The sequence below is a fragment of the Coprinopsis cinerea genome, assembly GCF_000182895.1.
Source record: "Coprinopsis cinerea okayama7#130 chromosome 5 map unlocalized cont3.5, whole genome shotgun sequence".
Taxonomy (NCBI): Eukaryota; Fungi; Basidiomycota; class Agaricomycetes; order Agaricales; family Psathyrellaceae; genus Coprinopsis; species Coprinopsis cinerea.
Window position 1 is genome coordinate 1124716 of NW_003307540.1, and position 18980 is coordinate 1143695.

General features: G+C 51.4%; 12 protein-coding genes across 12 annotated transcripts; 5 read left to right on the forward strand and 7 right to left on the reverse strand.

Annotated features, from left to right (window-relative positions):
- Nucleotides 1-58: 58 nt before the first annotated feature.
- CC1G_00105 (selenoprotein W) lies at nt 59-507 on the reverse strand (the record flags this gene model as incomplete). The annotated part of the gene is made up of 2 exons (XM_001836917.1): nt 59-130; nt 244-507. 2 exons carry the CDS (start codon nt 505-507, stop codon nt 59-61), a joined length of 336 nt encoding a protein of 111 aa, XP_001836969.1.
- Nucleotides 508-583: 76 nt separating this feature from the next.
- CC1G_00106 (thyroid receptor-interacting protein 13) lies at nt 584-2306 on the forward strand (the record flags this gene model as incomplete). The annotated part of the gene is made up of 7 exons (XM_001836918.1): nt 584-662; nt 716-1147; nt 1198-1309; nt 1359-1575; nt 1627-1717; nt 1783-2045; nt 2100-2306. 7 exons carry the CDS (start codon nt 584-586, stop codon nt 2304-2306), a joined length of 1401 nt encoding a protein of 466 aa, XP_001836970.1.
- An 847-nt stretch (nt 2307-3153) lies between these two features.
- Nucleotides 3154-5160, reverse strand: CC1G_00107 (hypothetical protein; the record flags this gene model as incomplete). The annotated part of the gene is made up of 1 exon (XM_001836919.2): nt 3154-5160. The coding sequence occupies one exon, from the start codon at nt 5158-5160 to the stop codon at nt 3154-3156; it is 2007 nt and encodes a 668-aa protein (XP_001836971.2).
- A 422-nt stretch (nt 5161-5582) lies between these two features.
- On the reverse strand, nt 5583-5926 carry CC1G_00108 (hypothetical protein; the record flags this gene model as incomplete). Its single annotated transcript, XM_001836920.1, has 3 exons — nt 5583-5639; nt 5690-5836; nt 5894-5926. The coding sequence occupies 3 exons, from the start codon at nt 5924-5926 to the stop codon at nt 5583-5585; spliced, it is 237 nt and encodes a 78-aa protein (XP_001836972.1).
- A 309-nt stretch (nt 5927-6235) lies between these two features.
- CC1G_00109 (hypothetical protein) lies at nt 6236-7831 on the forward strand (the record flags this gene model as incomplete). Its single annotated transcript, XM_001836921.1, has 1 exon — nt 6236-7831. One exon carries the CDS (start codon nt 6236-6238, stop codon nt 7829-7831), a length of 1596 nt encoding a protein of 531 aa, XP_001836973.1.
- A 600-nt stretch (nt 7832-8431) lies between these two features.
- On the reverse strand, nt 8432-10086 carry CC1G_00110 (MDM10; the record flags this gene model as incomplete). The annotated part of the gene is made up of 5 exons (XM_001836922.2): nt 9951-10086; nt 9619-9888; nt 9098-9550; nt 8621-9036; nt 8432-8563 (listed from the first exon to the last, which is right to left on the reverse strand). The coding sequence occupies exons 1-5, from the start codon at nt 10045-10047 to the stop codon at nt 8432-8434; spliced, it is 1368 nt and encodes a 455-aa protein (XP_001836974.1). The 5' UTR covers nt 10048-10086.
- Nucleotides 10087-10207: 121 nt separating this feature from the next.
- CC1G_00111 (hypothetical protein) lies at nt 10208-10953 on the reverse strand (the record flags this gene model as incomplete). Its single annotated transcript, XM_001836923.2, has 3 exons — nt 10208-10395; nt 10454-10620; nt 10811-10953. The coding sequence occupies 3 exons, from the start codon at nt 10951-10953 to the stop codon at nt 10208-10210; spliced, it is 498 nt and encodes a 165-aa protein (XP_001836975.2).
- Nucleotides 10954-11913: 960 nt separating this feature from the next.
- On the forward strand, nt 11914-13584 carry CC1G_00112 (TKL/TKL-ccin protein kinase; the record flags this gene model as incomplete). The annotated part of the gene is made up of 8 exons (XM_001836924.2): nt 11914-11963; nt 12018-12156; nt 12213-12287; nt 12441-12692; nt 12745-12933; nt 12985-13059; nt 13116-13322; nt 13375-13584. The coding sequence occupies 8 exons, from the start codon at nt 11914-11916 to the stop codon at nt 13582-13584; spliced, it is 1197 nt and encodes a 398-aa protein (XP_001836976.2).
- Nucleotides 13585-13936: 352 nt separating this feature from the next.
- On the forward strand, nt 13937-14311 carry CC1G_00113 (hypothetical protein; the record flags this gene model as incomplete). Its single annotated transcript, XM_001836925.1, has 2 exons — nt 13937-14169; nt 14227-14311. The coding sequence occupies 2 exons, from the start codon at nt 13937-13939 to the stop codon at nt 14309-14311; spliced, it is 318 nt and encodes a 105-aa protein (XP_001836977.1).
- Nucleotides 14312-14338: 27 nt separating this feature from the next.
- CC1G_00114 (hypothetical protein) lies at nt 14339-15229 on the reverse strand (the record flags this gene model as incomplete). The annotated part of the gene is made up of 7 exons (XM_001836926.1): nt 14339-14412; nt 14466-14601; nt 14655-14700; nt 14750-14893; nt 14946-15004; nt 15060-15128; nt 15182-15229. 7 exons carry the CDS (start codon nt 15227-15229, stop codon nt 14339-14341), a joined length of 576 nt encoding a protein of 191 aa, XP_001836978.1.
- Nucleotides 15230-15389: 160 nt separating this feature from the next.
- CC1G_14587 (hypothetical protein) lies at nt 15390-18191 on the forward strand (the record flags this gene model as incomplete). The annotated part of the gene is made up of 10 exons (XM_002911110.1): nt 15390-15678; nt 15755-15870; nt 15950-16553; nt 16601-16678; nt 16731-16938; nt 16991-17443; nt 17496-17618; nt 17668-17794; nt 17843-18073; nt 18132-18191. The coding sequence occupies 10 exons, from the start codon at nt 15390-15392 to the stop codon at nt 18189-18191; spliced, it is 2289 nt and encodes a 762-aa protein (XP_002911156.1).
- A 278-nt stretch (nt 18192-18469) lies between these two features.
- On the reverse strand, nt 18470-18912 carry CC1G_14588 (60S ribosomal protein L29; the record flags this gene model as incomplete). Its single annotated transcript, XM_002911111.1, has 5 exons — nt 18470-18511; nt 18566-18601; nt 18667-18678; nt 18751-18835; nt 18896-18912. The coding sequence occupies 5 exons, from the start codon at nt 18910-18912 to the stop codon at nt 18470-18472; spliced, it is 192 nt and encodes a 63-aa protein (XP_002911157.1).
- Between the last annotated feature and the right edge of the window lie 68 nt (nt 18913-18980).

The window sequence follows — 18980 nt, forward strand, 5'->3', positions numbered from 1 at the left end:
TTTAGAGAGCCATACTCGGAAACGACCTGACGCGTCTTCAGTGTTCCTTGGTAATAGGCTAATGCACCCTATCTTGGGAGGAGGGAACGTTAGGAAGAGCTCCGTCTGAACCCATGTAGCGCGGGGTAGCCTAGATGAGAGGTGATGTGCATAGCAATTTGTTGAACAGCAGGATAATCTTTACCATCGACACTGATGTAGAGTTTGCATTCAGTCACATCGCTGGATATGTTACGAACATACTCTATCGCAAAACTCAATGGTTATAGTTGGGCAAGCCAACGGCTCAGGGAACCTGAACGTCGTTGGATCCAACGGATTGTCGGTGGTGTTCTTTTCGTTGGTGATGGGCGTGTCATCGATTGGGCATGCAGCGCTGCTGGCCATGGCTACGAGGTGCTGGTAGACAATATGTTGGGAGAGAACATTGAATCCGATGTTTACGGACTTGATGGCCTTGACGGGAAATGCCGAAAGTGTCGAATATTGTTTACGCGTTGTTTGCATTGGGACCCATTGTCGCGCGTTTGGGGCGCGCAGTGTCCCTTGCCTACAGATCTTTACCTAGGACCGACCGTCAACGATGGGCTCGACAATCATAGAGAATCAGGAAGAAGGACAGCAGCCTGCCGCATCTGGCTCAACGCAATGGCCTGTTCACGGTTAGTTAATCTGCCCAATGCCCAAGATATCGTGATTAAGGCTCTCCATTCAGTCGAGGTCCGGCTCCAACCGCGTACAGCGGCCAAATTTGACACTGTCAGAAGTAATGTTCGCAATTACATCTCATCCTTCGATAGGATAGCCATTCCCTCGAAACTTCAAGGGTGGCAAAGCGTCACGGAGCTGGCGTCCACCGTCGAACAAATCACCATCTGCGAATCTAGATGTCCATCAACCTCGCTGAATCTTTCGGAGGCCAACCTACAGATCCATGTCTATCAGCCATTGGATAGCGGCTCGTTTGACGAATTCTCCAACAGTGCGGGAGCAGACGATGATGACACAATGGCTGCCAGTGTCTGCGAGCTTCCAAACCGAAGCTGGGAAGGCCTCTGGGACTCTTTGGTGTACTCAAACGATGTCAAGATGAAACTCCTAGACTACATCCACGCGACACTCATTTTGAGCGATGTGAACGTCGATTGTGAGTCATCACAGAACCGAAATATTGGCTAAATACTGAACATATGCTAGTCAACCTCGTCTCGTGGAACAGAGTGGTTCTTTTGCACGGCCCTCCCGGCACAGGCAAGACGTCCCTCTGTCGAGCCCTTGCTCAGAAGCTCGCCATTCGCTTCTCCCATCGGTAAGATTCGTTAACTTTGTGGCCCGCCGGTCTCTCACCGGTCTCCCAGCTACTCCAACGCACGCTTGTTAGAAATCAATTCGCACTCATTGTTTTCCAAGTGGTTCTCAGAATCAGGAAAGCTGGTCCAGAGGCTTTTCACCAGTATAACAGATCTCGTCGATGAGGAAGACGCCTTTGTCGTTGTCTTAATTGACGAAGTAGAATCTCTTACGGCGGCGCGAGCTGGAGCAATGGCAGGGACCGAGCCCTCTGACGGTCTTAGGGTGAAGACGGCGCATATACCGATGTTTTTCGTCAACTCACTTTCCTGATAGGTGGTGAACGCCCTCCTCACCCAGTTAGACAAACTGAAGCATCGCAAGAATGTTTTAGTAATGGCGACGAGTAACTTAGTGAAGGCTATCGGTGAGTTCTCTTTTCTCGACGCAAAACAATGCTCTGGTTCGTATTGATTCATCATCTTTCCCCAGACAATGCATTTGTAGATCGGGCTGACATTATTCAGTACATCGACCTTCCTTCCCGAGAAGCTGTCTACGACATCTTGCGTAGCTCTGTCTCGGAGATCATGTCCAAGGGTGTCATTGCCCCACTCCCTCTACCTAGCCTGATGCAGGTCCAACTCTACGAAGTCACTGCCAAGCCCAACCAATCCCTTGATTATTCGTCAGACGCGAATCAGCGTTCGAGGAATGCTGGTTTGAAGCTTCTTCACCTAGCTGCAAAGTGTCAGGTACGACCTGCATTCCTTTCAGCTCTCTGGTGGATGACTAAAGGACTATGTTAGGCCCACGGAATGTCTGGTCGTTCCCTTCGCAGGCTGCCTGTGCTTGCCCTCGCACACTCCCTAGGGCTAGGACGACCAACTACGACGGGAGCCACGAAGGTCGCCACCGCTCCATTCGAACTGGGAGGTACAGACGTCGAAACGTGGATAGCTGGGATGGATAAGATCGTCGACGAACACGGAGACGAGCTCCAGCGCGTCATTTGACCAATGCAGTTCTGCTTTGCATTGTCTTGCTTTCCTTTCATTGCATTCACGGACACGCTTAGGCTTCAAGTTGTATAATTACGCTCCCACAAAGGCATGTTAATGACATGGCCCAGTCTGCCTCATTCTGCCATATCACTAGTGTCCGGGAGAACGACGGCATGCCTGTCCCCACGGAGGTTTGCTTCAATTCTCGGATACTAATCATATTGCTTCGGTCAGAATACCACAACTCTGATGATATGTCTCTTCAAAACGAGAACGTCAAAGCGAAAGTCTCCAGGTGAGGCCAACGTCTGTCAGGTTGGCGCCTTGGATCCAGAACCAATGCGCGCCAAGTTTCGAAACCTCTCACCGCTCAACTCCATAGCTTTGATCAACTGTAATCCTCACTTTCCAACATGGGCAAGACTTATGAGGCGGCAAAGATCCGTGTAAACCGCCTATAAGCAGGCCGCTCTTGGGGACGCCTTGATACCAGTCCACGTGTGGTCTGCGCTTACAAAGGGAGGTCCACTGACAAGCGCTCCGAGTCATGGCGACAGGGCGCCAAATTATGTGTTCTCCAAGAAACCAAAGCACGAAGTCAAAGGACGACGAGCCATCTTTCCAACAAAGCCTGGTGCGAGATACCGCTTTACAAATTCGCATAAAGAGTCGATAATAGCTGGATTAGACTACTCTACTGACATCGAGGTTCCATTAGATTGAGCGAGAGACGAAACGAACTGGAAAGCGATCTATCCACGAGAGAACAATGACTATAAAAGTTGGCCAGAGACTAGGGCATGAATGAGTAAGTATTCGTGTACGGTGAAGGGAAACACTCACTCTACGATACCGTTCGCTACGATGACAAAGACCCACTTCTCTGGGCCTTAACCCCGGCGAACGATGTCGAAAATGACCTCTGTCCCCACAGCGCAGCCCGATTATGACTGAAGTAATTTTCGTTCGCCCAGGTCGCACTCCTCAGCCCACCAGTTCCCACCGCCCTTGGTCTGGGGTTCGACCCAGCCAAGACCGAATGAACCCGCCTCCTAGGCCTGAACCCAACAGCGTCCATCCACTCCTCCCGTGAAATGACAGCTCTCTTCCGCGTCTCCGCAAACCAAACGTCTTTACCAGCCCATACACGCCGTCCCAGTCGCTCTTTGACGCGTTGAGAAGTTCGTCCGACGAGGTCGTCGAGGTACTCAGCAAAGTGTTCCAGTCCTTGGATGTCATTGCGAAGGATTTCAATGTGTACGTCAAGGTTGATTGGTTTGACGCGGGGGGCGGGAGGCGGGGCTGTCGAATCCGTGTCCAAATCAAGGGGTTCTGCTTGGGGCTTGGGAGAAAGTTTGGAAGGGGAAGAGTCGGAGGACACCTCAGCTACAGCGTCGGCAGGTTCCATCGCTTCTGCAGGCTGTACACGGGGCAGGCTCTCCATATACGCGCGGATAGAATCGCGCTTCATGGTGTACCACTCGAGATCCTGCTTCTTCTTCTTGATGATCTTGGGCATTTTGGTCGACAACCACTTCATCAAGCCGAACCGTTTACGCCTGTTGGTTTGACCAAGAACGGGCAGGACAATCCCTCTGTTAAACGAGAAATTGGGAGAAGGGATCTCCGACAACTTCAGGTTCTGGGGTTTGTAGTGCAAAGCTTTGCGCAGCTTTGTATTTACCTCCCTGTCCAGATGTCTCGTCTCGTTGATGTAATGTCGGGCAAAAGTTGCGTGGTCAGCTCGACATATGTGACGCATGAGGATGGTGTAGGTAGTTGTGTTGGGCGTGGCGTGAGGAGTCTTGAAGGGCGGTTTGATATTGGAAATGGCACCAATATCATCCTCGTCCTCGTCAAAGGTAGAGAAGAAGTGTTCCTGGGCGTGGGGAAGTGGTTGGGTGAGCACCTCGAAGGCTTGAACCATCTTCGAGATGTGGCCGTGCTGGCCAAGGATTTCGAGAGTGGTGTTGAGGGCGGAGGTAGAGAAGGGTAGCGGAGGAGATTTGGATTCCATCATTTCCAATGGAACCTTGTCTGGGTACGACAAGTCAATCCCATACGCCCATCGCAACAAGGATTCCAACGCCTCCAAATCCAAATTCTCCTTCAATATCCGGAGCGACAAGTCCGCGTTGACCGAAGTCAATGGGATATCGAAGCGACGCATGTCGGCCAACATCTCGGAATACATTTGACGCGTTTGTTCGACGATAGTGGGACGGTCGGCATCGGTTATTGGCAGCGTAAACCGGTGAGCAATGGCCTGGAAACACAACCCGAGCGTCTTCGCTGTCGGTATATGACCAAGGTGCATCAACTCGCGGTAGACATTGAGGGTGCCGATGTAGTGACCTGTCGCGGCGAACTGGTATAAGACAAAGTGGTAGTCGTCGAGGGTGGGGACGTTCCCGCCTGCGCGGATGTTGCGAATGATTGTTTGGAAGCGACCCTCGTTGATGTGGGGACTTTTTGGAATATTCCCCGCCAGCAGACGCCGTGTGACAGCCAGGCGAAGCTTTTGGTGAGACGGAGTGCACTTTCGCAGTACCTCTTGGTGAAGTTCCAGTGGGAGTTGCTGGAAGCCGATGCTGTCCAGCAGGGTGAGGTAGTTGTTCCAGACGCGTGACGGGTTGCCCGAAATCGACAGGGAATATTTCAGGTCTGCGTAGGCGCTTTTCTTGACTACATTGCTTGATGACGGGGCTGAAAAAGTTGCTGGCGGTGACGGGGAGTCTGACGACGACGACGGCGCGGCGTTTGAGATATTAGCAGGCCATAGGGTATTGAGTGGGATAGCGAGTGAGCTGACGGATTTCCTTAGAGAATGAGAGGCGAAGGCATTGGCAATGACCCTGCCTGGCATAGCTTGTCCGACCCACTCAGCGACGTTGTCGAAAACACGGCGGTGAGCATCAAGAAAATCATCACATGACCATCTCCCCACATTTTGTCCCGGTGTTTGCTCCAGAGGCCGCTGCCAACCATCAGGCAAGCGCCCGGACGCGCAACGAGTCAACACGAATCAGGGTCCCTGTCCATTTTGCCAACCGGGCTATTCTACAACATGCGCAGAGATGTACAAGGCCTGCTCCTCAATCGCTGGGTCTCTCGCGAAAAAAAAAAGCTGTGGCGAACCAACGAGACGCGATAGTGGTGGTCGGTGTGCTTTGGAGTGTGTATAGATACAAGTGAAATCATTCTTCTAGCTTTCTGGTCATATCCGTAAAGACGGGTGTCATACAGTCGTCAACGATTCCGCTGGCGCACAAGGTCATGTTCTCTTCATCATGGTCGGATCGCCTCCAAAGTCTCCATCGATGTTACGCTGTTTCCTCGAATGACCTGGACCCAATGTTAAACTTGAACGAGAGATACAGTGGCACAGCACGTACCACGGTGCCAATGGGGTGCTTTTGACCGGGTGTCGTCTCCTCCACCGCGTCGTCAATGACAAGGTTCAAGAAGAGATCATAACCGCGCAGTGTCCCGCTAACTTTGCGTCCACCTTGCAGATGGATGAACAATTTTTTGTCCATAAACTGCGAGCAATTTGTGGGTCAGTATCACTCCAGACTTTGTACCAAATGCGTGCGCACCTTTTTGAGTTCTGGTTGGGACGCTTTGGACATGGTGGACGATGAGACGGAAGAGGTTGAGGTGAAAGTGATGAACGAGGTTAGTGTTGCCTCATTTGGGCGTTTTCCGATCAGTTATTCGTTTGGTTGCAGCTCCCTGCCTCTTTTTGCCCGCTGTACTCTACGTTTCACCTTACAACACTCGTCAAATCCACAGCTGCCCAACTGAAAGACTCGGCTGGCAGCTACAGTTGTGTTTATTATCCCCTCAATATAGTGTAAGACCGTTGGATCCGAACAAATTTCTGCACTGACATGTGTCTTTCAGTGCTTGAACGCAGCCTCTAAGAATAGTCTTGCCAAATGGCCACGCCTGCTCCGAGCGCCAACTCTTCCTCAACTTCGTCTTCTAGGTGGGAGAGGTCTGGCGACATAGGCTCGGCTTTTAGCAGCTTCTCCCGTGGAGGAGGTGGCCGCGGTCGTGGAAACAGTCATCGTGGAGGCAGAGGTGGTGGTGGCCGTGGCGGTTCTCGAGGCTCAAATTCCAACAGAGAAGGTAGAGCCCCACCAGACTCTCGTCCAGAACGAACACAGGAAAAACCTAAACCCGTGCCATCCACCAACAAACCGCCCTCTGTCGCTGACCCGAGCGAGAAACCTCCATCAACACCCCGGACAAAAGGTTCATCGCGTCGAGGCTCCCGTGCTGCAGCCCCTCCTCCCATCTCTACCCAGGTGTCAACCCAGTCATCGGAACTGCCAACCCCTCAATCAGCTTCCCGTTCTTCCAACAGGCGAAGGCGATCCAATGCAAACAGAGGTTCAAACTCGAAGATCAAACCCAATGGTCCAGACGATCACTTGCTGGGATCAGGTCGGCCCCGTGTATCCTCCATTCCCCAGACGGCACCCATAAGAGATACACCCCCGCACCTTGCAGCCAGAGCCAGTAATACTGGCACTCCTGACATGCGTACAAACATTGATGCACTTGTCGAGCGTGTCCGAGCGTCAGCGATGGCTGATAATCGACCTTCGACCCCTGGAAGCCATATTGACTGGGCAGGAGACGACGACGACAGTCTCCCGGACCTTGACGACTGGGGAATCACAACAACGAACACCAGCCAGGCGTCCCTCCCTGCTCAGACCATCTCCCCCATCATAGTCGATGGACTCAAACCTCTCCCGGAACCAATTGCGGCCAAAGTCCCTACGCCTCCCAATGCTGTACCAACTCCCCCACCCGCAGTAAAACCTAACCCCCCTCCGTCCACGAACTCGAAGGCAGGCGAATCAAAACTGCCACCAGCACCACCCACATCCAAGCCCGAGGCAACGTCTTCCAAACCTACAGATCAAGCTTCCGAAGTTCCCCAGAACGCAAATCCTCAAGAAGCGCTCCCTCCCCCCGCCAAGAAATCGGAAGCTACCTCCAAAGCTTCCGCTTCAGAAACCAACTCTACCCCCGCTCAAGTTTCTGGTGGTGCTTCCACCCCCAAACCAGTAGAACCCGCTACGGCTCAAGACCCCCTATTCGGGGGTGTTGGGAATAAGGAAGGACTTTCAGCTTCGATCCACGCACCCAAGGGTCCTGCAGACGCGACGTCCGCTCCAGCTAATTTATCAACCTACAACAACCTTCCCAAACAACCTTATAACCACCATCACGGTTATAACGACAACAATTCCTTGCACGGGTTCAGCCACGGCGCCAACAACCGTACACGCGGTGGACGACCGTTCTCTTATCACTCGCAGAACTATCGAGGGCGAGGTGGTGGTTTCGGAGGAAATCATCATTCAAGAAATCACTCCTCGCCCTCCATGGGAACCAGTGGCAGACCAGCACATTCTCGACCTGTCATCACAGGGGACGCGATTTCGCGTTTGGCTAGGACCATCGTAGCCACCACCCCCAAGGCTGCTCAACCTGTCTCTTCCGGTGGTGACTCCTGAGTTGACCTCGGCACCCTGACTTTATTTATCTCTTTTCTCTGCTCCAGATCTTCTACAATTCGAATATCGAAATGGACACTCGATTTTTGATTGCTTTTCTCGTTCCTATTTGATTTTGACTCACGCTCCGGCCTCCGTTCCTCTTGGTTTATTGTAAAAGATTTCCATGCTCTATACCCCTCCCGAACCTCGTCTCTGCATTCCAGTCTCCTTTGTTCCCGCTTCTCTTCCAGCTCCTGCTCATCTCTTGCTCCACTCTGTCGGTTTTTGATTTCACCGTCCCCTGACAATGCATTCAAAATGTCATCTTACCATACAGTCGCCTACTTTTAGCCTTGTCTTCTCAGTTCCAATAGCTTTCGCATTTCCCTATCTCCGAAACTGTACTGCTCCTCCAATCTCTCCTCATCTGTATGTACAATAGCTTTTCGCTCCATTATGACCCAGTCCTGATTAGTTTTCGGGTGATGATGATAGTATCTATGTACTAGGGACGGATAAATTAGTTGCCTGTCAGTACCGAACCAAAACCACCATTACGACCGTCCCAATGTGACTAATATTCAACGACATTCCTCTGGAACAAACTAAAATCAACGGCTACTCGGAGCTGAAATACGACACTTCGATTCCGATGGCTTTTATAGGTTTGGCACGACTCGAGAGGTCGGAGACGACACCCAGACTGACCAACATTTGTCTTATACGACCTTCCCACATCAAGGAGACGTCCTGGCGAACCAAAAAAGTCAACACTTCAGATACGCTCAGCAGCTGGAACATACGCACGTTATTGGTCGAGGCCCTAGCTTTCACAACTCCATGCACCTCGCCCAATGGCGAAGGATAGCTGGGCTTTTCTGCTCCCTCCTCACCGGAATCTGTCGACGAGCGAGGCGACCGTCGCAACCACCACTCCGCACCCATCGTCCACTCGCTGTCGTAACTGTACACATTAAAGTCGAATCTGGTAGCCAAAGCCAGGTCTCGAGATACGCGAGCTGTGTAGGCACTTTGTATATGTCCGAGCATGGGGTTAAATAGAGCAGTGATTGTAGTGGGGGGTTGGGGATATGGTCGGGGGTTAAGAAGGGCGGGTGAGGGTCCGGAGGTGGTTGGGTCGGGTGTGAAAGGTGATGGAGGGGGTATTTGGGCTGAAGGTGGTGTCGCGTCTGGCATCGTTGAGAAGCGGATGCCTGTTGATACTGTCGATGGCAGGGCATGTTAGTTTGTGAAATTAGACGCGGGCTAGAGAGAACAACGAACCTCCAGCACTACGCTCCTTGGCACTGAAATAAAGTTCGGCACCAACGGAAACTCTCCCTCTCAGTCCGCCTTCAACCGCATCCTCTTCATCCACCCGCTTCACTCCCGCTCTACTATTACTGGCGTTCCCCGGAGCAGAGGTATTCGTGCCATTCTCCCCATTGGTAGTCTCCCAAGAGGAAGGAGCCAATCGACCAAAGTTGTGTAGGAACCTAACGCCCCACATGCTATCTTCAGCACTGTACGTGTACTCGGTGCACCACTTCCCAACGTCGTGCTGGAGGTTCAACATGATGTTACTGGGGTCGGTTCTCCTCCGTCCGTCTACTGGCGTACCCGAGATAGGGTCGGAGATGGCAGCAACGGAGAGTTGGACTGTAGGTGACAGTCGTGTAGAGTACAGAGCATCTAGTCGGCCAGACGGGAGGTAGAACCTGCCATAGAGCAAGTAATCTATGCAGTTCAGATGTTCTGCGTTCAACACGCGGAATTCGGGGTTTGAGGTCAGGCAGAGCACGTACCGCGAGTATCGACACGTTCACCAGCCAACCATTCTTCCTCCTTCCCTTCGGGCCTCCGAGGCTGGTCGTATACTTTGAATCGGTCTAGCATGTCTTTGAACCTGACGGTGCCGGAGGACAATACATTCAAGTCGCACGAGGTGAAGATATATCCGAGTGAACCGCTCAGTGAAGGCATAGCAGTCATCGAGTACGTTGTTTTAAAGAGTGGATTCGGTGATTTAGAGACTGTGAAGTGGAGTCCTCTAGGGACGGTGAAGTCGAGAACGGCTGTGTCCCATCCAGAGTCAGTCACGGTGTCGGAATGGCCAAGGACGACGTTGGGTGTTTACCATTGGAAGACCTGGTCAGGTTGGCGTAGAGGTTGTCTTCATTCCATCCTGTTGCTTTGTAGTACGTCCGCAAGACGTAGGATGCAAAGGGATGCATCGCAGGCCGTTGCTGGTGGCCAGCGCCAGTGGGTGTGGTCAAGGTATGGAATCAAGAACACATCGAGCGCGGCGCGCGCGAAGTAAGTGGATTGATTGCCGGGTTGAACGCGTTTTGCAACGGCATTTTGAACCAATTATTCGTTTGACAAGTAAGTATACTAGAATACAAATCGTGTCACAGGAACAGCGTCCTCTGCGCTCGAACTAATAACTTCTTCCCAACGAAATAGCTGCACTTCTTTGGGAGACTTGACGCGGTACAGTTTCATCTGTTTGCCTGGCTGGTGCAGGGCTTCGACTTCGTCATCTTCGCCTTGAGACGATGGAATTGTGTCCTCGTCCTCGGCTAAGGAATACAAGTAAGTTTCTGAAAGGCGCAGCGCATGCATAACAGGGTTTCATACCGAGTTCGAATAAAGCTACCCATTCAAAGAACTTCTCTACCAGCCCAAAGACGGGTTCAAACTGCCTATCCCTCCGGGGAAGATACTGGTAGGTATCCGAAGGTGCCTTGGTGATCGGGAGTTGCAGATTCAGTAATTGGGAATCGAACAGGACGACAGAAGGTAATCTGGTGGAGCTGAAGTGGGGTTGGTAAAGTACAAGGAACACAGACGCATGGAGTGCATACCCTTCTATGGTCAAGGACTGAATGGATGCGAATGAGCGGGATACAAGGTTCAGATAAGAGGACACTGTATGGGTGGATCTTTCATCGTGGTCTAGCTATGGAGGCATAACGAAGCCACCGAGAAACTCACAGTTCATCTTCAGCATCAGCAAAATACAGAGACGGCTCATGCAGTACGATTAGCCCAGGGGGGAAGGTCCTGCAGATCTTGGGATTGGTCCAGATGGGTTCTGCTTCCTCTTGCTCCTCTTGTCCCTGAGAGGTTCGAAGCATAGAAAGAAGCAACGACAGGTGTACCGGGGTTGGGGGGTAACTAGAACCACAGAACGCATCTTCAGAACTTCTGTGGTGAAATTAATGAAAGAAACCAAGTATCACAGCATCTGTACTCGAGAGACCGCGTCTAACATGTTGCCACGTCTAGACTTGGAAGTGATCCAATCATCGTTAATGGCTCTGAGCGCGTCCTTCAGCATCGACCTCGAGGGCGACAGCACCAGTGGGCGAGTCTCGGGGTTTTCAGTGGCATAAGAGACCGCTAGATGGATGGGTGCTGAAGCATGATACTTGCCTACAACGAGCAGAGACTGGTACGCGGGAAGCTGAATCGGAGCGTCAGGAAACAGGGAAGGCATTCACAGCATTTCCTAGATGGGAGTAGGAAGCAAGACGGGTAGTGTGGGAAACCCTCCAACACCGTGGGCGCTAAACTCAGATCGTCTCCTCCGAGTCCACTGACGGCCATGGTGTCTGCTGACCGTACAGCCTGCACAGCACTCGGGCTTTCCCCAGGCCAACCGGGACATCCGTGTAGTCTCCATGATGTATACCACAGGTCTAGTGCTATATGACACCGGATTGTCATCAATCGCAGCAGAAGTACCCATTTCTCCCCCTTCCTCGCTTCGCAGTGCACACCAGCCCTAGTCATCGTTCCGATTGCAATGACGGTGCCCTATACCCCGCAGCCGCACTTGACGATTTCCCTTGGAATGAGCCTTGCGCAGATTACAGCGCAGTTCGCTCCGCTTCCGGGATACAACTTCATCGTTGACGCACTGTGTGCAATATTACAGTGCTGCGACAATGTCGTACAAAACAGGTACGGTTCCCTACAGCACCACAGCGAGGCCTTCGGTGACTTATATTTACGCCCCATCTCACACTAGATACGCTGCAAGGCAACTAGCAACCCGCTGTCACGCATTTGTTCAATCGTTGAAGGACACAGAAATGAAGGGTTTAAACCCCAATCTGGTGGCAGCGAAGAAAGCCGTGGAAAGGTGAGCCCTCCTCCCCAACTCCACTCCATGATTGCCGCTTACAAGCGATACCAGGGAACTTACTCTCATTCGTGGACGGATGGACAAATGGAGTCGAATGGGCAAGATCAAAAGTTTCCTGAGCCAGGATGACGTTTCTCGAGAAATCATGGAATGCCATACGGCCATCTCAGATTGCATTTCCAAATTCCAAGTAAGCGACGCTTGGACTCCCTGGAGTCTACATGGCATTGAACTTCTTCTGTGCAGCTACAATCTCAGATTGAGATATTCGAATGGCAGAAGGAGCATGAAGCCAACACGCGTTTGGACCACCAAGAGCTCGTCAGCAGTATGGCAAGGCTCCAAGATACGCAGGACGCTACTCAGGATCTTGCCCGTGAAAATAACGAAATGTTACGGACTCTCATGGGCATGATGCAGATGGCACGTTCTATATCTGCGTGCAATAAGCGCTTTTACTAATACAATGCGTAGGCTATGGGGGAAAACAAACAGATCGCCGAGGCAATCCAACAGGGACTATCCCTCAACCTCTACCAGCTACAAAAACAATCCTCTGAACTACTTCCCAACCGCAACCTCAGTTCCGGAGAGGTCAAGCGAATTGGAGAATTCCCCGTGGCGGGCACGGCGACTATGGACATTTACGAAGGACTCTACCTCGGGAAGGAAAAGGTGTCCATGAAGGCCATCAGAGCCATGAAAGCGGATGAGAAATCGCGGCATGTAAGTTTTCCTACCTTCTGCGGGGACATACAAGACTGAGCGGATGTTGTAGCGGTTCAATCGAGAGGGTGAAATTTGGGCTAAAGTTTGGCAGAAAGATAGAGGCCAATACATTGTTCCGTTCTATGGATTCTGTCAAACGGACGGTCCCTTTCCATACATGGTCAGTCCATGGCAAGAGAATGGCGACGCCTTGACGTACGTCAAAGCCAATGACCATAAAATTAACTACAGAGACTTTGTAAGCCGTCCCATCCCTTCTCTTCTGCCTTGTTAACCTGGAGCGGCTTAGATCAAACGCATTGCCCTCGGCGTCCAAGTTCTGCATACATGTGATCCTCCCATTGTCCATGGGGACATCAAGTCTGTGAGTCTCGAATGTTTGTCCTCGGCCGGCCTGTCATCACTCAAACTCACGTCTAGCGTAATATCCTGATCAACGAGGAGGGACATCCCAGACTTACCGACTTTGGTCTATCCCAGATCATTAACGATGTATCTGGTACCCCATTCACCCAGAGCAGCATCGTGGCAGACTCGTTCCGTTACTTCGCGCCTGAAGTCTGCCAGGGCGGAGGGAAAATGTCTACCATGTCTGATATGTATGCCCTCGGCATGACAGTCCTCGAGGTTCGTCGAAAGCCGTCGCCCAAGAACAGCGGACCTTAATTTGCCCTCGTAGATCCTCACTCACCAGCAGCCGTATCGAAGAGTCAAGCACCATACTGAGGCCGTCTTGAAAGCTGCGCGAGGCATCAAGCCAGATCAGCCAAGAGAAGAGGAGGTCAAGGCTCGAGGTCTGGACGACGATATGTGGACTCTGTTGCTTCAGTGCTGGTCACTGACACCAGAGGCACGACCGTCGATTGAAGAGTTCATTGCCCGGCTATGATGCAGTCGCCGTTGGCGAACAGGAAAATGCTTAATTGTCGCGCCGTTTGTGGCACCGACGGTTCCCTCCAAAGCGAGTCCCACCCCTCCCACCCCTGACTAGGACCCTTCGTCTCTCCCACTAGTGACAAACCACGTATTTTACTGCACATGGCAAACGTATCAGAGAACTCACCTCCAAGAACTACCCTGTATACTTAGACTGGAATGATAATGGATCAAACCAACGGGTAAAGGATTGGAGTGACATTCACTTCGACAAAAGACAGGGGTAACGGATCGGACGGGCCGCGGTGCCGGACTACAGTCTCTACCGTGGATCGTGGTGTTGGCACAGGACGTGAACGTGTACCATGGCATCTTCATCCAACTCTGAAGTACCAACAGGCGAGAACCCGCTCGAGTCCTTCTTCAACAATATTCTCAAACCAGGATCGTCGTTGCAACCGACCTTCCTCGCAATCGTCGACGGAGCATTTGCGGTTCTCCTGGTCATCCTGCTCAGCCTAGCTTTCCTCACGTCGGGAAACCCACACATATTCGCTCTCATTTTCATAGAGTTGGCTTTATGGGCCAGTGTCAAATGGTTAGTACATAAACTTTTCACAATGTATGAAACACGGTCGTAATTTTAATGCTACAGGTTCGTGAATGAATTGAAAAAGATGCCGCCAGCGCAACCCCAAGGCGGAGACGGACAGACCGGGGAGAGTAAGAAGGATGAATAAAGGACTTGGTGAAACGTATGTCGTATCCTATTGTCGAGATTTGCTGTTCTCCTCATACCATGTCTTGATTCTCTTCGCGCTTTCTTGTGCAAGCAGGAACACTACCGAAGTGTTTGGGTCACCACACGGCCAGAAACATGGGGGGGAAACTCACACTCGCGCTCCGTTGTGTCGAGACCTTGCCTGAATAGCTGTGCAGTATCACCAGAGGAGCCACCGGCACCGCCAGGCCCCAGAGCCGCGAAGTGCTGCGCTTGATCTACGAGTTCCGTTATCCGTGCTTTGAAGGCCTTGGTGCGGAATGAGGCGCCGACGGTTCCAATGAAGGCGAGGGTAGACTTACGGTCGTCATCATCTTCGACATTTCTGTCCCTTGGGGTTCGCTCAACCTAGAAACTTTGGTCAATGGTGTACGCAGGCAGCCTGGACAGAACGCACATATCCATGATCATCTTCCCGAATCCGTACCACGATCCATCCGAGCCAACCAGATTTGACAATCGCACGCTTGTTGCCTCAGCGTTCAGTGCATTTCTAACCTTGAGTCCAAAAGGAGGTGGAATATTGAAATCGGCCCAATCTCTTCATTGAATAGTCAACGGTGTGCCCGTTAGAGGAGGAACGGTGGACGAACGAGTAGATGACAATGTAGGCCAACCACATTGGCAGCTGGACTTTACTCAATACCGCGATCTATTCAAGCTGGTCAGCGAAACGCGAGGAAAGTATCCGGAAGTTACGAACTCACGTCGCGATCTGAGCCACCTGCGAGATGTCCCATTCCAGGGATCTCCTGCTTAAACGTACATTGTATCTTCTGTGAAAGAGATCAGGCGCGACTAATTACGCGTGATTTACAATAAGACTTACCTGGTTCTCTGCTAGGATAGCTTCGACCGAGAAATAGTCATTATCCATGGAAGTCGTCCCTAAACAAGATGTGACTTCACTGTCGTGATCGTGTCAAGCAAGTGTCAAGCGCGTTTCGGCGGTCGCGTCTTCTCGGTCCGCTCGGTGCTGGTTCGCCCTTGGACAGCGACGACGACGACCTTCACCTCCACGACAGACTGCCGCCAACATGTCTCTCCTCCGAGTGCTGAGAACAGCTTCTATTCGTCAATTCTCGACTATTCCGCATCGCACTTCCCAAGTACAACAGCAAATCCCTCGGATAGTATGCCAGCGTCGCACCTTCTGGAAGAGCTCACCCTCACCTCCGGCGGATGACAAAACGACGCAAGAGGCTCAGAAGAAGGCTGTCGAACTTGCAAATGAACTCGCCCAATCCCCAGAATGGAAGAAGCTTGCAGCGCACCCTCCAGCACTGAAGGCAATTGAGCAATTTGTGGAGATACTCAAGGAGAAGGGTGAGGAGATCCATCGTTGGAGGCCTGTCTTGTATTCTGAACCTCAGGAAATGCATAGGACTTGATCCTAATTCAGGCAAGCAACCTGGAATTACAACTATGATGAAGCTCGCTGCGGATCCAGCATTCCGATTGGCGTTGCAGAACTTGAAGACGGAATTCCAAAACGCTGGAGTAGACCTTCAGAATCCAGTGCGTATTGTCCTGGTTTTGTTTGCGCCCTCCAATTTTATTAACCATTTTATATAGGAATTTCTGCAGAAACTCCAAGGTTTATCTGGAGCGTCCAAGGGAGTGTTCCCCTGGTCAAAGTAGTACGGTCACGGGACTGGGTATGATGCCTCCGAGAGATTCTCGCACCTTTTCTTCTTCCACCACCATCCCAGATCCCTTTTACCCTGTACATCACTTCTCTACCCTATCAATCATGGAAATCGACGCTCAGCCGTCGACGTCTCAACTACGGCTTCCAGATGTGCCTCCAGTGGAAGAAAATCGAGAACACACGGTGCCTGCAATCCCAGCGACAGAACATCCACTACCGCAGCGCCAGTTCTATTCTGTCGAGTATCCTGGATATGTAAAAGAGTCTTCAGTACCCAAAGCTATTGAAAATCTGGGAGGGCAAGGCAAAATAGACCGTGCTTTTCGACGCATGGCGCCAAAAACCGAGTCTCTAATGGAACTCACGCTGCACCCCGGAAACCCATTCGCTCACCCAATACCAGGAGACGTCGTCAATACCAACAACCTGCTACTCAAGGTTACGCGACGGAAAAGAAAGCAGAAAGACGGCGTTCCACCTGCAGATGGTGCTATAGGCGAATACAAGGCTGAAGTTGTCGGTGTGGTTGCGAAGACCGTCCGTTTTCGAAGTAAGCAGAGACCTTGAGTTGTCAGGCTGTCGTCTAATTTCCCTTAGGTATGGCCGACTTCCAATACCTCCCCGACATGGACGACCCAATATCCAAACTACGCGTGGCCATGGACAATATGGATGGTGAGCAATGTACGCCATACGGCCCTAAAGCCACTGCTTGACACCATCTCAGTCGACGCTATATGCTCGTACCGCATCCCGCCCATTAAGCAATCTACCGCGTCTTCATCGACAGGCGATGTGTCTATGGAACTAGACCCCCAGCTATTCCAAGAAACTGGTCAACCATCTACATCGCAACCTCCGAATGAAGCACCAGAGAACCTCCGTCTCTTCCCCCCTCCTTTGTTCAGCCGACAAACGATTGCACAGGGTTACAAGTACGTGGTGGCAAACGATTATCTGTAAATCTTTATTAATTGAAGTTGCCAGTTTCAAGGCAAACAGTGCGTCCATTGTGACCACAACCGTCGACGAAGAAACAGGGGAAGAACGGAAAAGACTAATCAATAAAATGCGTTGGAAGGGCTATGGCCCCGCTTCAATCATGTTCGCTGATAACCAAGTTCCCACCAAACCACCTGACGCGGTGGAAAAGGCAAGGGACCAGGCGAACCCCAAGCTATTGGAACGTTTGAATGAATTATTCGAGACGAGGCCGATTTGGACAAGGATGTCTCTGTTCAACCAGTTCACTCCCTTGGAATCTCGAGAAATTCTCAAGTACGACATTCATAACGATGAAAGGATGTCTGCTAACCCTTCAAATACATCTAGCTCCAAAGTCATCTTGCCTCTTGTGTGTTACGTCTTCCAGGACGGTCCCTGGAGAGACACCTTGGTGAAGTTTGGCTACGACCCAAGGGCAGATAATCGAGCACGATTGTGAGTGCGAATTCGTCCACTAGGTTCTTTGCTGCTGACTCGTTCCAAACAGCTATCAGCGACTATACTTCCGAAATGCAAACCACCCAATTTCGCGTCCCTCTGTTACAACCAGGAGGCAGGACCGAACGAATGTCAACCTACACATTCGGAACGAACAAGGTGACGACAGAAAGTGAGTAGGCGACACAATATCCGGTTCAAATGGTTGATATTCGCGCCAGGAATTCGCATATATTCGATGGAAAGACTGTCTCAAAGGAGACGGCTGCCTTCCAGCTCTGCGATATCGTGGATCCCATGTTGCGCGAGATGATTGAAGATCCTGACGGCCTAAGAGAATCATGCGATGTGCGTTACCCCTTGTCGCGTTGTATGCCAGCTGACTCGTTCTTGCAGGAACGAGATGGTTGGTACACCTCTCACGCGTTCGACAGAATCAAGACAGTTCTGCGGCATAAATTCTTCTCCGTTCTCGAGGGACACCCGGCCACGGATGAGGAATGTCGCAACCTGCTGGCAAATACTGAGAGCTCGTCCAAGTCCTCAAGCCTGCTTCACAGAAACCAGAAGTTGCGGGCGGGTAAGCATAACATGGCCAAGGGCGCCCTTCGACCGGAAGATGCTGCGGTGAGCTCCAGGTTCAGTCCCACTTCTATATCCCTGCAGTTCCTGAACAATGCTTTAGGCCATTCGACTGAGAGCGACGTTGGACCGCAATGTCAAATCGTTCAGCAGCCAGCGTTGAGAATATCCTTTCCAACGAGTCTCCAGCCTCCTTTCCCCATCTGTACCCGTAGACACCTGGATCCATCCTTGCCGCCTCTTCGGTGAACCAAAGCGAGCTGATTTCCCAGCATATTCTCACAGAAACCGACATTTCTTCGAGTGTTGTTATGGATTTCATTGTGTCTCTGAGCCTGGTGGGGACATAGGTGGCGTAATGCATACTGAATAAAACTGGGTCTGATGCATGGGCATGCGAGTGTCTGATGTACATCGTTCGAGCCGAGGGTTTTGAGTAGATCATGAAGCTGCGGCTGCTTTTTGCTCTGCACGTGCACGCTCCTAAATCACGACAAGTTGAGAGAGGGCAGACGGAGGGAAAGTGCGGAAACGTACGGAGCCGACGCGAGCGAAACGAGCGTTGCGGCGGAACTGCAATAAATGAACGTGTTAGCCTCCCATTTCTTGAGTCGGGAAATAGTCCAAATGATACAAACTTTGGGATCAACCTAGAAACACAGAAAAACGAGCAATAAGCACCAGATTCTCTAGAAACGAAGCCTCCCAGAAGAACTACTTACACCCTTCATGGATGGCGTTCGGTGGGACTTGGGCCTCTTGATACCATTCCTGTGGGCCTTGCGGGTTTGGTTGTGGTTGGTATGGCTATAATTTCATCTTGTCAAATCTGTTTTCTAGGAACAGGACATAACTTTTGTAACCTACTTCTTAGATTTGGCCATCTTGAAGTCGTCGAACGCGCGTTTGGGGGGCGGGGACTCGATCTGGCTGGCGATGAGGAGGATTGCAC